The sequence below is a fragment of the Diabrotica undecimpunctata genome, chromosome 9 (assembly GCF_040954645.1).
Source record: "Diabrotica undecimpunctata isolate CICGRU chromosome 9, icDiaUnde3, whole genome shotgun sequence".
NCBI lineage: Eukaryota > Metazoa > Arthropoda > Insecta > Coleoptera > Chrysomelidae > Diabrotica > Diabrotica undecimpunctata.
The window spans coordinates 81,009,561-81,025,261 of record NC_092811.1 but is presented as its reverse complement, the minus strand read 5'-3'; the positions used below and the strand labels follow the sequence as shown (position 1 = coordinate 81,025,261).

At 34.1% G+C, this 15,701-nt stretch overlaps 1 protein-coding gene across 2 annotated transcripts in view; it reads right to left on the bottom strand.

Moving 5' to 3' along the window:
* Nucleotides 1-300: 300 nt before the first annotated feature.
* The window catches only part of LOC140449714 (lipase 3-like), a 109,483-nt gene continuing 94,082 nt past the window's right edge, over nt 301-15,701 (bottom strand). For both annotated transcript variants that reach the window (XM_072543034.1, XM_072543035.1), the window contains one exon: nt 301-507. In XM_072543034.1, coding sequence (XP_072399135.1) covers nt 340-507 — 168 coding nt within the window. In that variant the 3' untranslated portion in view covers nt 301-339. The remainder of the gene's footprint in view (nt 508-15,701) is intronic.

The window sequence follows — 15,701 nt, the reverse complement described above, 5'->3', positions numbered from 1 at the left end:
ATAAACTCATTTGTACTTAATTAAACCTGTTATAGAACCAGAAATGACTCTGATAACAGGCCTTTCGGCCGCCACTTAACCTTACAAACGGTATGCTTTGAAATGTTTTTGATATATAAAATAAGGATAACTCACTGTTGTATTCCGTAGCGTAGCTGCACTGTATGCGATCACTTATTGCTTTTGTTTAAGTTTATTCCGATATATATTATTTTAAAAAAGACAATTTTTTGGGACTGACATGTAAACACAATTTTTATTACCATATTCAGGGGCCGGTCATGAAATCGGTCGCTTTATTTGTATCGGGTAATAGTTTAGAAATATCACATCTATGTATTAAGTCTTTTTATTTTTTAAATATTTCATAAACAATTGGTAAACTGGTTCATTGATGTATTGTGTAGTAATGCTACTAAAAACGAAGTCCCCATGGTTAAAGGAGTCTATCGGAATTTCATTTATGGAGTCAACATTTGGTAACATGGTGCTAAGATCCCGTACTCCCTGAAATATACAAAATTTTGGTTATAAATTAAACTAAAGATAATGCTTAAAATTATATTTCTATTATTAGTCTATTTGTAAATCACCTGGTTTAAAATATTTATATTTATATTAAGTCCAAAAATTAGAATCGGGAGAGGAAAAGCAAGATTCCATATCTAGGCGTTTACAATCAACTAATCTGAAATCAAGTCAGCAAGAGATATTTAACCATGTATTATGCAAAGCACTGTTAAGCTTAAATAAACTTTTGTCCAAATTATCAAGCATAAATTTGGGCATGTTTCTTGGAAACTACTGCAAATGGAATATTTCAAGTGAAAGAAGCTTAAGAAGAAACGAGGTCAATGCTGTATATTCTGCGCTACTGAGTAAAATAAAATTAGATGTAGGAGGCAAATATTTTTTTTTTCAAACGTCAAATAATGATGACATTACTTATCGAACTTGATCCTGTCAAAGTTTGATGTCTCCGCCGGCAGCATTTTTTTTCCTATTTCTTTACGGCGGAGGGAAAAATGTTGTCATGGCAACAACAATTAAACATCATTTTTATTTATAGTAATATTAAAAGTACAATTAGTTAATGAGGCATTTTCAAAATTGAAACCGTGCAAAAATGTTCCCGACTCTTGATACGCATTGGTAATTGTTGATGATACTGATGGTCGAGAACAACTTTCAGCAATCATTTCCGATGTTGGCGAATCATGAGGGTTTAAAATTTTTTGAGCATTATCGTTCTTATTTCTTATTTCGTTTAGGTTTTCCATTTTCGCACTAAATTTGCGCTTGCGGTTGCAACAACAATAAGCTGTCTGTAATAATTGCAAACAACTGTCAAACAACTGTAACCAGGGAGACGCAAATTCCACCGACGACTTAATTATTTTAATTTCTAACGACATCTAGACGACTTTGATAGTTGTCACAGTTAATTTCGAGTAAGAATAGCGTATGAATTGTACTATTTATGGTTGAAAATTGCTACGTTTGAAGAAAAAATAGTATACTTTATTCGGCAAAATAGAGACTTTTCTTGACTTGCCCTCTATTACGCGCCTCACTTCGTTCGGCGCGTAATATCGGGCGCGTCAAGAAAAGTCATGCTTCTCCGCCTCATAAAGTAATATACTATTATGTATGTGTTCACGCCTCTATCTAATTCAAGTTTATTTTATACATTTTTACAACCCGGCAACATAGTAGCGTAGGAAGATATATTATGCCAGATGTGAAGATAAGGCGAGTCCCTTAAGTCACCCCAAAGACCACAGCACTCAAATACGAGACGAGATCGGTGATACAGCATTTAGCGCGAGCGGACATAATACTTATTAGCATTCATATTATATGTATTGTGTAATTCAAAATAAAGTCAGTTTTTGTTTTCGCACGGAGTTTGATTATTAACCAGCGGCACAAGCGAAGTGCATATCAAGCAAATCCATGGTCCATTCAAATGGTCATCAAATTAGCGGGCGAAATAGTGCATTCATAGTGGCCCGAGCGCGTTATAGACTGTCGAACGTTATTCTTAAGACAGTTACATAATTGGATAGCTGTGGGTTTAAAATCTGTGAAGACCTATTATACGAGTTGAGGCCAAGATCCTTGGCGCCAGGAGGCTAGAGCTGTTAGAATAAACACAAATATTTTGGTGAGCATATCCATTTCACATTTCCTTTTATTTATCAGTCTTTGTACCTTTATTCTGCACATGTGATAATTCTGAGAACGTCAGGGTCGGATATCAAGCGATTTATAATCTGTTTCTGTTTATTGTATAATTCATTATAAAATTATGGAGAATTTAAAGCGAAAAAGGGGCGGTTTTAAATGCAAACTAACAATATTAGCGTTAAATGATAAAATAACTAAGGGTGAAACGATTTCAGATTTAGAAGTATTACAGGCTATTGAAATGGTAAATAATATAGACCATTTACAGGGCGAATTCGATGAGGTTCAGGGGCAAATAGAAAATACGGTTCAATTTGAATTATTAGAGGATGAATATACGGAGCGCGAAGAATTCTATAACAAATATTATTCACAATTAGCGGTAGCGCGAAATCAACAAGTAGCTTGTATAGAAAGCGATAAAGCAAGTGAGCGCTCTAAGAATTCATATACAGGGCATTGTATTGAGCTTAAACCTATCGAGGTACCAAAATTTGATGGTAATTATAATAATTGGTTAGATTTTGCAGATCTTTTTGAATCTTTAGTTAACAGAAATGAGTACTTAGACAATATAAGGCGTTTTCATTATTTACGAAGTTCATTACAGGGCGGTGCGGCGCAGGTCATACGAACATTAGAGTTTACCGCCGAAAACTATGCAGTTGCGTGGAAATTAATTAGGGAAAGGTACGATAATAAGAGATTATTAATTTCCAATCATGTTAATGCCTTATTTAATATAGAGCCAATACATAAAGAGTCATCTAATAGATTGCGGCAATTAGTTGACATTTTTTCGAAGCATTTATACGCGTTAAAGCAGCTAGGGCTACCTACTGATTCGTGGGACATACTCCTTATTCATATTATTTCTTGTAAGTTCGATACATCGACTTTACGCGCATGGGAGAATAGCAAAACACATAATGAAATTCCTAGTTTTGTTGATTTTAAAACGTTTTTAAAATCAAGGGCGGACCTCTTAGAATCTCTTGAGGTAAATCAAGCTGAAAAACAAAATACACGGAATATTTCTCAGGCGGGCGCTTATTCACGGAATACGAAATATTCACATAACATTCGCGGTCTATATTCATCACAGGGAACTTTAAATAAACCGGATAATACACACTGTTGCCCTATTTGCAAAAGGGAACACACCATTTATCAATGCGGCGAATTTTCAAAACTTTCATTTAGGGACAGGTTTGATAAAGTAAGACAGATCAATCTTTGCACGAATTGTCTTAAACCTGGACATTTCTATAAGCGGTGTAGACAATCAACATGCAAGAAATGCGCGTCAAAACACCATACGTTATTGCATCTAGATAGATCAAGCGAACAGAACGCAGCTTTAGTTCATCAACCGGTAGAAAACGCGAGCGATATACGATCTGCAGATAATATACAACGTAGTTTAAACACTACCAATTTGTCAGTTTCGCCAGTTAGCGCTGCAGATCAAACTATACTGTCCACAGTATTAGTTAATATTTTTGACGGCCAAGGTAAGGCATACATAGTGCGAGCTTTGTTGGATTGCGGTTCACAAAGCTCATTCATAACCGAAAATTTATGCGATAAACTTAGATTAAAAACGACAAGCGCGAACATATCAGTCATGGGCATAAATAATACTGCATCTCCCGTTCTATTCAAATGCGAAATAAATATACAGTCGCGTAGCGATATAACTTTTCATAAAACTTTAAATTGTTTCGTAATACCAGAAATTACGGGGTGCGTGCCGGCATCTGAATTAAACATTAGCGATTTGCACATACCTAAACATTTAAAATTAGCGGATAATCATTTTCATAAACCACAAAAGGTCGAATTGTTGATAGGAAGTGATCTATTTTGGCAAATACTGGGCACAAACAGAATTAGTTTAGGTAAAAATAAACCATTCATGCAAGAAACAATGTTTGGCTGGATCATAGCAGGGCCGTATATCAGCCAAAACAAAGCATCAGAAAAGCGAATAACTAAGTGTAATTTCACAAACACAATCGAAGTTACAGAACAGCTAAGTAAGTTCTGGGAACTTGAAGAGGTTTTCAATGGAAAACCTGCACTCTCGGGCGAAGAAATTGCATGCGAAAAACATTTCGAAGATACGGTGAAACGCGACGCGACAGGCAAATTCATAGTATCATTGCCATTCAAAGAACCGATAAGTTCACTCGGTGATTCATTTCGTCAAGCAAAAAATAGATTTTTAAATCTCGAGCGTAAGTTGAATAAAGATGCCAATCTTAAAACTCTTTATAGCGAATTCATCCAGGAATATAAAGAATTAGGACATATGAAAGGTTTATGCAGAATTACGGAAGCGGCAACAGACTTTAGGGTAAATACTACATTTTATTTTATGCCACATCATCCAGTTTTAAAAGAAAATTCTTTGACGACACGTTTGCGCGTTGTGTTCGATTGTAGTGCGCCAACTACAAACGGCATTTCCTTAAATAGTATTCAAATGGCCGGACCAACCTTACAAAATGATTTACTCTCCATTTTATTGCGTTTTAGAACACGCTTATATGTAGTTAGTGCGGATATAGAAAAAATGTACCGTCAGGTATTGGTTGCAGATGATCAAAAATCCTTACAATGTATCTTATGGCGAAATAATCCGGAAGAACCGATTGAAATATTTCAGTTACAAACAGTTACATACGGTATGAAATGCTCTTCTTACTTAGCGATTAAATGTCTAATGACATTGGCAGAGGAGCAAGAAGCTAAAACTCCTAACATTGCTAGCATTATTAAATCCGATTTTTATGTGGACGACCTTTTGACAGGTTTTGATTCAAAACAGAAAGCGCGCGAAGCATGTAAACAACTTTTTGAGGTCCTCAAAGGCGGAGGATTTACATTGCGTAAATTCTATTCAAATGATCCTGAAATATTAAGAGATATACCGGATAATTCAACTACGGGTTCCGTTATTCAATTCGGTGAAAACGAGAAGGCGAAAACTTTGGGATTATTGTACTCACCGCAATCAGATACTCTGTTTTTGGCATAAGTTCATCTCTAGGCCATATAATCACAAAGCGAACTTTATTATCGGACATAGCTCAAATTTTTGATCCCTTGGGTCTATTAAGTGCGTGTACCATCATAGCGAAAATTATGTTACAACAACTATGGCTCGAGCGTCTTTCATGGGATGATCCCATACCGGAGCATTTAGCAAATAATTATTTACAGTTTAGGAATAAATTAGGAAGCTTAAACAATTTAAAAATACCTCGGCATGTTATATGTTCTAGTAAGGTCAAACTAGAACTTCATGGATTTTGCGACTCCTCAGAAAAGGCGTACGGTGCTTGCATATTCATTAAATCTACCGATTCGTTAGGCAGGTCGTATTCATTCTTATTATGTGCAAAAAGCAAGGTTGCGCCCTTAAAGCCAGTTACTTTGCCGCGTTTAGAGCTCTGTGGAGCAGTCATTTTATCGCGTTTGATCAATAAGGTCAAAAATTCATTAAATGTGCAATTTGATACGTGTTACCTCTGGACAGATTCATCGATAGTACTTAGTTGGTTGAAAACAGCAGCCAATGCATTGAAGACGTTTGTTAGTAACCGCGTAGCAGAGATCCAGGAAACCACTTCGTTTGCGCAGTGGCGTCATGTGCCAGGCAAGGATAATCCTGCAGATCTAGTGTCCAGAGGCGTGGAACCAGATAAAATAATGGAGTGCAACTTATGGTGGCATGGACCGGAGTGGATCATGCAAGATTCAGATAAATGGCCAAATTTACAAGTTGTCCCTACTGAAACAAGCGAAACAAGGAAAAACATAAAGGTTTTTACGAATAAACTTGATGAAACACAGAATACGGAAGTATTTTCATTTGAGCGCTTCTCTAATATTTTACGTTTAAAAAGAACCGCTGCATATGTGTTCAGATTCATCCGCATGTGCAAAAATAAGGAAAGAACTTCTGAACCCCTTTCTTTGGATGAAATACATTCTGCATTTAATCGTATTCTAAAACTGTGTCAATCACAGTCATTTTCTAATGAAATAAAGCATTTAAACCAAAAGGGATCTTTAGATAAAAACAGCAAACTCATAAATTTATCTCCATTTCTTGATGATCAGGGCATCATGAGAGTAGGCGGGCGTTTAAAGCATTCCGAGTTTACGTATGACAAAAAACATCCCATCATTTTAGCGGCAGATCATATAGTAACGTCGTTAATATTTAATCATTTTCACAAGGATCTTATGCATGCTGGTCCTCAGCTTTTACTTGCAACTATAAGAGAAACTTTCTGGCCGTTATCAGGAAGAAATTTAGCGCGACGTACCGTGCACAAATGTGTAAAATGTTTTAGATTAAAATCTAAATCCATTCAGCCAATAATGGGTGACCTACCTGCCCAGCGTCTCGCAGGTGGCCCACCGTTTATTGTAACAGGTGTAGATTATGCGGGCACTTTCTTAATTCGCGATAGAAAGGGTCGAGGTTGTAAACTAATAAAGAGTTACATGTGTCTTTTTATTTGCTTTTGTACGAAGGCCATACATTTAGAATTAGTTACAGAACTGTCTAAGGAATCATTTCTGTTGGCCTTTAAAAGATTTATTGCGCGAAGAGGCAAGCCTCAAAAGATGGTCTCCGACAATGGAACCAATTTTATAGCAGCTAGTTCGGAGTTAAAATTGTGTAGAAAATTTTTAGAGCAGCACACTCCCGCGATAAGAGAATCCTTGCTAAAGAATAATATTTCGTGGTCCTTCATACCTCCCTATTCTCCACATTTCGGCGGACTGTGGGAAAGCGGAGTAAGAACAGTTAAGCATCATTTGCATAGGGTTTTGGGAAACGCGCACTTAACGTTCGAGGAATTTTATTCGTTGCTTGTGCAGATTGAAGCTATAATAAATTCCCGACCGATTCATCCTTTATCCTGTGATCTAAAATGATCTCTCCCCATTAACTCCTACACATTTTCTCATCGGAAGACCACTTATTACCAATCCAGGTCCAGATTTGCGTCATGTTCCAGTTAATCGGCTCTCAAAATTCCAGCATATTCAGCAGCTTTCTCAGCATATATGGGAACGATGGAACAAAGAATACATCTCCGAACTACAAAAACGCACGAAATGGACTACTACTAACGGTGAAGTTGCGGAAAACACGTTAGTGCTCATAAAAGAGGACAATTTACCTCCATTAAGGTGGAAGTTAGGTCGCGTGATCGAACTTTTACGCGGCAGTGATGGTGTAGCCAAAGTTTTTAGGATAAAGACAGACAATGGTATCATAACTCGTTCTTTTTCCAAGGTGTATCCGCTACCCGTTTCGGACTAAGTGTAGTTTGAACATTTGAACATTTAGCATTAGCAGACGATTTTGTTGGCAGTGTTTGCCAAGGCGGGGGCCATGTTCACGCCTCTATCTAATTCAAGTTTATTTTATACATTTTTACAACCCGGCAACATAGTAGCGTAGGAAGATATATTATGCCATATGTGAAGATAAGGCGAGTCCCTTAAGTCACCCCAAAGACCACAGCACTCAAATACGAGACGAGATCGGTGATACAGCATTTAGCGCGAGCGGACATAATACTTATTAGCATTCATATTATATGTATTGTGTAATTCAAAATAAAGTCAGTTTTTGTTTTCGCACGGAGTTTGATTATTAACCAGCGGCACAAGCGAAGTGCATATCAAGCAAATCCAGTATGTGTGCATGACACAATTAATTATTGTGGCCATTACATTGCACATTTATTAACCAATTTGATAAATTATTAAAATTAATTTATTAATTTATTCATGAGCACTAACAGTTTTAGGATTTTTTTGCAAAACAGTTTAGCAACATTTTTTCTTCCTTTAGCTGTTCGCAACGAACAATGTTTTCTTTTTTTTTTCAGATGTTGCACCTTACATGGTTAAAATAGGAAAAAATTTTTATCCACGTTCAATACATACAACTTGCTTAGCACATGGTTTAAATATGATCACAGAAGAAATTAAAAAGAAATTTCGTCGTAATTTTTGTAGTTATTAATTTAGTTTCAAATATGAAAAAATATTTCTTAAAAAATCTATAAAAACCAAGTGTTTTGTAAAGAACATTTGCCGAATCTTCTTCTTTTACCACAATCTATTGTTAATAGGGATGGGGAACTTGGTTAAAGGCTGTAATGTTTTATGCAAAAAATTTTGCACAATTTAGGCCAGTAATAATGGAATTAGTTGACGATTTCTGAGAACCATTCAGACATTCCAAAGAATTGTTTAAAAATTAAATAGTAAAACAAGAATTTTATACCTTAAATCAAACTATGATTTTACTCCATGTTGTATCCTTCAGCTACAGGATAGAAGTTTATCTTTAATTGACGCAGTTAAACTAATAAAAAAAATTCATCTACCTTGCAAAATTGTTGAGGGTCAAATAGGCGAAGACATTTAAAAGAAACCTAATTCAGTCATTTATGAAAATGCCACTTTTATTTATTATCTAATTTGCAAATGTTTTAAGTGGGGTGTTTGATCTTCTTCTTCTTTTTCCTTCTTGTACGTAGGCTTTAAAGTCTGTTTCTTCTTCAATATTAGCCTCCTTAATTGTTTAAACTATCGCACCATCTTTTTCTTGATCTGCCAATTCTTCTTCGTCCATTTTTTGACTTATCTCGTGCTATTCGTACTATCCTATCCTCTGCCATTCTACTAATGTGTTTGTTTCACTCCTGTTTTCGTTTTGTCACCCTTTTATTTATGTCTTCTATATTGCATGCTCTTCTTATGTTTTCGCTTCTCTCCCTATCCAACAGAGTTTTTCCTGATATTCGTCGGAGTCTTTTCATCTCAGTTGTTTCTAGTAGTCGTCTCGTTTTAGATGTGTCAGGTCTTGTCTCCGCCTTATATGCTAATATACGTCTAATTGCTGCTTTAGAGATTTTTGTTTTTGTGTCTTGTCTTAGGTGTTTGTTCTTCCAGATTGTGTCCTTAAGAGATCTTTCCGCTTTACTTGCTTTTAAGCTTTGTTGTCGGACTTCTTCTTTAACATCTCCATAACTGGTTATATCTATTCCCAGATATCTAAACCTTCCTACTTTATTTTTTTCTCATCAATTTCGATTTTACATTGTAGTGGGTATTTACATGTTGTCATAAATTTGGTTTTTTCTGCTGATATTCATCATCACCAACCTGTATGTGTCCACTGCTAGACATAGGTCTCCCTCAACTCTTTCCATATGTCTCTGGCTTGTGCGGCTTGCATCCACTTAGTACTAACATGCTTCAGGTTGTCAGTTTATCTAGTTGGTGGGCGTCCTCTGCTCCGTATTGCTTCTTGCCTTGGCTTCTCACTCTAAAATACGTTTTGTCCATCGGTTGTCTGATTATCTGGCGACGTGTCCTGTCCAATTCCATTTTAACGACGCGATTTTTTCGATAGAGTTTGTTATTTTTGTTCTACGATATATTTCTTCGTTTGGGATTCGGTCTCTCAGTGAAATACCTAACATCTGGCGCTCCATAAGTGAGTACAGGTAACATACATTGGTCAAAGATTCTTCTTTTAAGGCATATAGGTAGATCCAATTTAAATAAATAGTTTAATTTACTAAACGCTGCCCAGGCTAATCCTATGCTACGTGGGAGCTTACAAGTCTGATTATCTCTGCTCAACCGAATTTCATGTTCTAGGTACTAATACGATGTAGTCTGAACAATATCCCCTTCATCAACAGCAATATTTCGATTTAGCACCAGATTAGTCAATATTTGCATATTGTTCATATATTAATCTTTAGTCCGACCTCAAAGGAAGCGTGATATAATTTTTCAAACATTATTATGGCATCACTTATACAATCGGCTATAAGAAAGATGTCATCTGCAAATCTAAAATGACTGATCTCCATTTATGTTGAAACCAGGTTCGTTTAGACGTGCCTTCTTACAAGTATGTTCTAAAAGCGTCGTGAATAGCTTTGGAGAGATTGTGTCTCCTTGCCGTAGTCCTCGCTGTATACAGAATTTATTTATTTTTTGTTCAGATAATCTTACGCTAGCTGTGGTATTTTGGTAGATATATTTAATTATATTAGTGTAGCGATGGTCTATTCGGCATTATGTCAATGCTTTTAACATTTTCTGATAGCTTATGGTATCGAATTCTTTCTCATAGTCGACAAATATCAGTGCGAATGGTTTGTTCTATTCTGCAGACTACTCTATCAGGTTTTTTATCACTAGTAAATGGTCGCTAGTGCTGTATCCTGATCTAAATCTAGCTTGTTCTCTAGGCTGATAGAAGTCTAATGTAGCATCAAGTCTTTTTTTGATAATTTTTATGAAAATATTATATATGTGTAAAAGCAAACTGATACGACGGTAGTTTTTTAAATCTGTTTTATCTCCTTGCTTGTGTAATAAAGTAATGACTGCATTATTCCACTGAGAAATTGCTGATTTTTTTATATTGTATTTCTTGGCTGCTGTATTGAAGATATGTGTTAATCTTTGGAGATCGTCTTCTGTCTCGGCGATTAATGCGGCGTCGTCTGCATAACATAATATTTGGATTTCTTTGTTCCCCATTCTGTAACCATGACCTTTACGTACTGCTTGTATCATTTCATCCATTATTATATTGAAGAGAAGTGGGCTTAACGAGTCACCCTGTCTCACTCCGCTTTGCACTGGTATATACTGTGTTAGTTTTCCATTTATCTTTGCCCGTATTCGATTATGTAAGTAGATGTTTTCGATGGTTTGTATAATATTGATTGGTACGTTTCTTTTATACAGTAGGTGAAAAAGATGTCTTCGACTTGGATGTAATCGAAAGCATTTGTCAGGTCTATAAAACATAGATATGCTAGTTTATTGCACTCGATGGCATTTTCTGTGATTTGTCTTAGTACAAATACGGCATCTACGCAGGATCTTCCTTATCTGAATCCTTGTTGTTCATCTGATAAAGTTGTTAGTTTAGTTATTTTGTTGGTTAGGACTTTTGTGGTAAGCTTAAGTGCGGTGTTCAGTAGATTTATACCACTATAATTGTTGGGGTCTTCTTTATCTCCTTTATTGAATATTGATATCATTATGCTGTTTGTCCATGCGTCTAGTACCTTTCAGTGCAATATTAGTTTTTATATAAGTTTTGTCATCTCCAGGGTTATACTTTCTTCTCCGTGTTTTAGAAGCTCGTTGGTTATTCTGTCTGGTCCTGGTGACTTTCTATTTTTGAGTGAGTTTATACTTATCTCTACTTTCTGAGAAAACTGATTTCTATTTCGTGTCTTAATTCAGATACGTTATTGTCATATGACTAAATAGCTCATGAATGTAAAGTCCTGACAGGGCTATGACATGGGAAATGGGGTACATGGTCTCATGACTGACATAGAGGTTAAGCACTTTTAGATTAGGTTATGATGACCCTCTATTACTGAAAGTAATAATAATAAAGATGTGCAACACTCCATATTAAACATTATTACATGGCGCAGTCTTGTGGTTAATGAAGCCTGCTGTTTCCAAAATAAATGAAAACAAGAAGTTGTTAGAATTAGAACAATATGGAATTTAAAATACCTCAACCATTATCATTTGAAGGTAACGTGGCTGAAAACTTTCGGCAATTCAAACAGTCATTTTAAAATTTCCCTCTTGGCCAGTGACAAGGCCGAAAAGGAAGACACAGTAAAGGAACTTGATGTGTTTAACACCTTAAAGTTAACAGATGCACAGAGAAAATCGTATGATACAGTATTGGCTGAATTAGAGAATTACTTCACCCCTAAAAAGAATGTGATCTATGAAAGATTTTTATTCTACAATATAAAACAGAAGGAAGGAGAGCTATTTGATACTTACCTAACTGACTTGCGTGAATTGGCAAAAAATTGTGAATTTAAAGATGTTCTAGACTCAATGATCAGGGATAGACTAGTTTTAGAAACAACCAATAAAGATCTACAAGAAAAAGAGTTGCAGAATCATGAGTTAACCTTACAAAAGGCAATAGACATGTGTAGAGCATATGAAATTTCAGAAATACAGTTTAAAGAAGTTCAGTCAAGTCAAGCACTTAATGTTTATTCTGTAAAAGGGGGAAATGGTAATCAAACAGCAAGGGGAAAAGCTTCGAATAACAACTTTAATACTGGAAGAAGCAAAAGATGGGAACATGAGGAAAACTCAAGAAAAAGTGGTCAGTGCAGAAAATGTGGTCGTGCTCATGAGTTTCGAAGGTGTCTCGCATTTGGTAAAATGTGCAATAAATATTTGTATGACAATCATTTCGAGAAAATGTGTAACAACAGATAATAAGAGAAGTTCAGGAGATTCAAGAAGTAGATATGGACAGTAAACAGGAAGAAATTATGGTATCATCAATTGAGGTAAATGAAATAAAAGAAAATAAGGAATGGGCTGAAAGGTTAGTAATTGAGCAATATGGAATAGATTTTAAAATAGATACAGGTTCTCAGGTTAACATTATATCAATCTACTTTTTGAATAAAATTAATAAAAATCATGAAATACATCAGTGCAGAATAAGGTTAGAAGCTTATGGGGGATTTAAAATAAAACCTGTGGGTATTATTACACTAAAATGTTTATTTAAAGGGAACATATTTCAACTAGAATTTATTATAGTTAAAGATAGCCTTATGCCAATTTTAGGTTTAAAATCATGTTTAGATTTGGATTTGATACAAAGAGTAGATAACATAGATTTAAATATAACAAAAAATGACTTTATTAAACAAAATATTGGTGTATTCAATGGATTAGGTAAATGTCCTCAAAAATGTAAACTAAAACTCAAAGAGAATTGTGTTCCGGTGGCTAAGCCCCCACGAAGGATCCCTTTAGCCATTAAAGAGAGATTAAAAAATCAACTGTTAGATTTAGAAAAACGTGGCATTATATCTAAATGTGAGGGTCCCACAGAGTGGTTGAGCAATTTGGTTATAGTTGAAAAACCTGATAAAACATTAAGAATTTGTTTGGATCCTAGAGATTTAAACAAAGCACTTAAAAAGGAATATTGTTTAATACGTACTATTGAAGAGATATGCAGTAAGTTAAAAAACAAATGTTATTTATCTATTTTGGACTTTAAAGACGGATTCTAATAAGTTCAATGTGGTGAGAGGTAGAGTTTGTGCATTTGGAGCTCCTTTTGGAATTTGGAAATTTGATAGACTTCCATTCGGACCAAATATTGCTCCTGAATTTTTTCAAAAAATTAACTTGGAAAACTTTGGTGATATTGAGGGATGTCTCATCTATTTTGATGATCTTTAAATATTTGCAAATAGTCTTAAAGAACATGATAGAATCCTTAATAAAATATTAGAATGTGCTAGTATTGGTGTAAAATTTAAATAGGATCGGATAATCTAGCTCTATCGGTGAGTCCGATAACTAAAGATTTCTTTTGAGACAAGGGATGCTGAGAGTTGAAATTCAGATATCTCGACGACCAGGTTATTTTGGTGTACCATGAAGTAGTTATAGTGCTGTTTTTTCTATGTAAAGTCAGGTTCAGAAAACTAATTTGAAATTTTTTTCAACTTTTAATGTAAAATTTAGTTTTTGGTGAAAGTTATCTTGTTCGTCACTCGGAATTTCTACATTTGTTAAATTTTCTAACCAAGTATCCTGCAATTTATTGTTATGATTTTAATTATCTGATTTTATTGAGAGCATATTAATTTTTTTGATATTGCTACCGCGAATTGTACAAAAAATACGTTCATTATATTTAATGGATGTTTCTTTAAATGTATTAAAAGTAGCAACTGGTAATAATTCGATTAATTTTGTTTCTAGTTTTTCTAGTTCCGAGTCTAAAGTTTTTAATGAGATAGTGGTATCTGCTGTGAGTAAATTCAAGATTTGTTTTGTAATTACAATAAAAACGTTACCAAATTTACGTGCAAGGTTTACAGAATTAACATTAATGTGTTCTATATTTAACTTCAAAAAGTTTGGTACTAAATTTTCTGTTTTACATCTAAGTAAAAAAGTTCGTCGATTTCTTTGATTTGTCCTTTTAGACAATACTTTTTTGTAGAGTTTCATCTGTTGGACGGTTTTCCTTAAAAAATTGGTTATATATATATATATATATATATATATATATATATATATATATATATATATATATATACATATATATATATATATATATATATATATATATATATATATATATATATATATATATATATATATATATATATATATATATATATATATATATATATATATACAAAACCACCAGTTTATTAGGGCTGCAGTCAGAGGGTTGGCCGAGATGTTAGAGAAACACTCTTTGGACTTTTTGTCAAGCTTTCGGAATTGTTTTATTCCTTTTTCAAGACACTGTAATATAGATAAAAAAAATGTGTCAATGTTACAAAATATCACAATTTGTCAGTGCAACTTACTATACAGGGTGGTCCTTAAGTAATTATACAAACAGAAACCGTAGATTTTGCACTTTAAAATATTACGATTTAAGCCAACTTGCTTTAATAAAATATTGATATTAAGAAAAATACAGGGTGTTAAAGTGGAAATTTAAAAGTTTATTTTTCGCTATAACTTTAACGTTTGTAAATATTTTTGGACAAAAATTTATAATTGGATGTTTTTAAGTAGGATAAATTATAATTTTATACATACTTTAATGTAACTGATAGAGGGTGCCACATATGCTACATGCGTGGCATAGATTTGCGCTTACCTTTTTTGCTCTTTAAGTTAGATCTAGTTTTATTAAACATTATTAAAGACACATTATTTTTACAAAGAAAAGGTATACTTGTTAGTAACCTTAAAATTTAACCGTTTTCGATATAATCGCATTTTATAAGTCAGCTGCATAATAATTCTTAGTTGTGATATTTGTGCGGTAAAGTACATAATACCTGTAGATAGGCATAATTCATAGTTTATTCTTATTAAAATAACTCATACATGATAATGTAACATTACAAAATTTTTGTTATGGCTGCTAAATGTCTTATTGGAGAAAATATTCTTCATCTTCTTCTTTAGGTGCCATCTCTATTGTAAAATGCTGGAAACCCAAAATATGTGGTTTATATAAGATAGTACATCACCAATTTCTAGAGAAAAGGCAGTGAGAACATACTTAAATATAACTTTTCTGAACGTTGGATTGGTCGTGGCAGTCATATTCCTTGGCAAGGTGGTGAGATATTGATATAATTATTTAATTTAGGAAAAAGCCCAAAATAATACTTATTATTCATCACGTAAATTGTTTACCCTTTTTTTATTAGGACAATTAGAAACTAAAGCACAGGTATTCAATAACACATATGTGTCTTGTATCATAATACTTTTGCTACAAATCTAACCTTAAAAACTCTGTAAAACATTTTTACAGAAACATCATCGTTGGCCTAATAACCGATATTGTTATAAATATAATAAACACACAGGCAATTTAG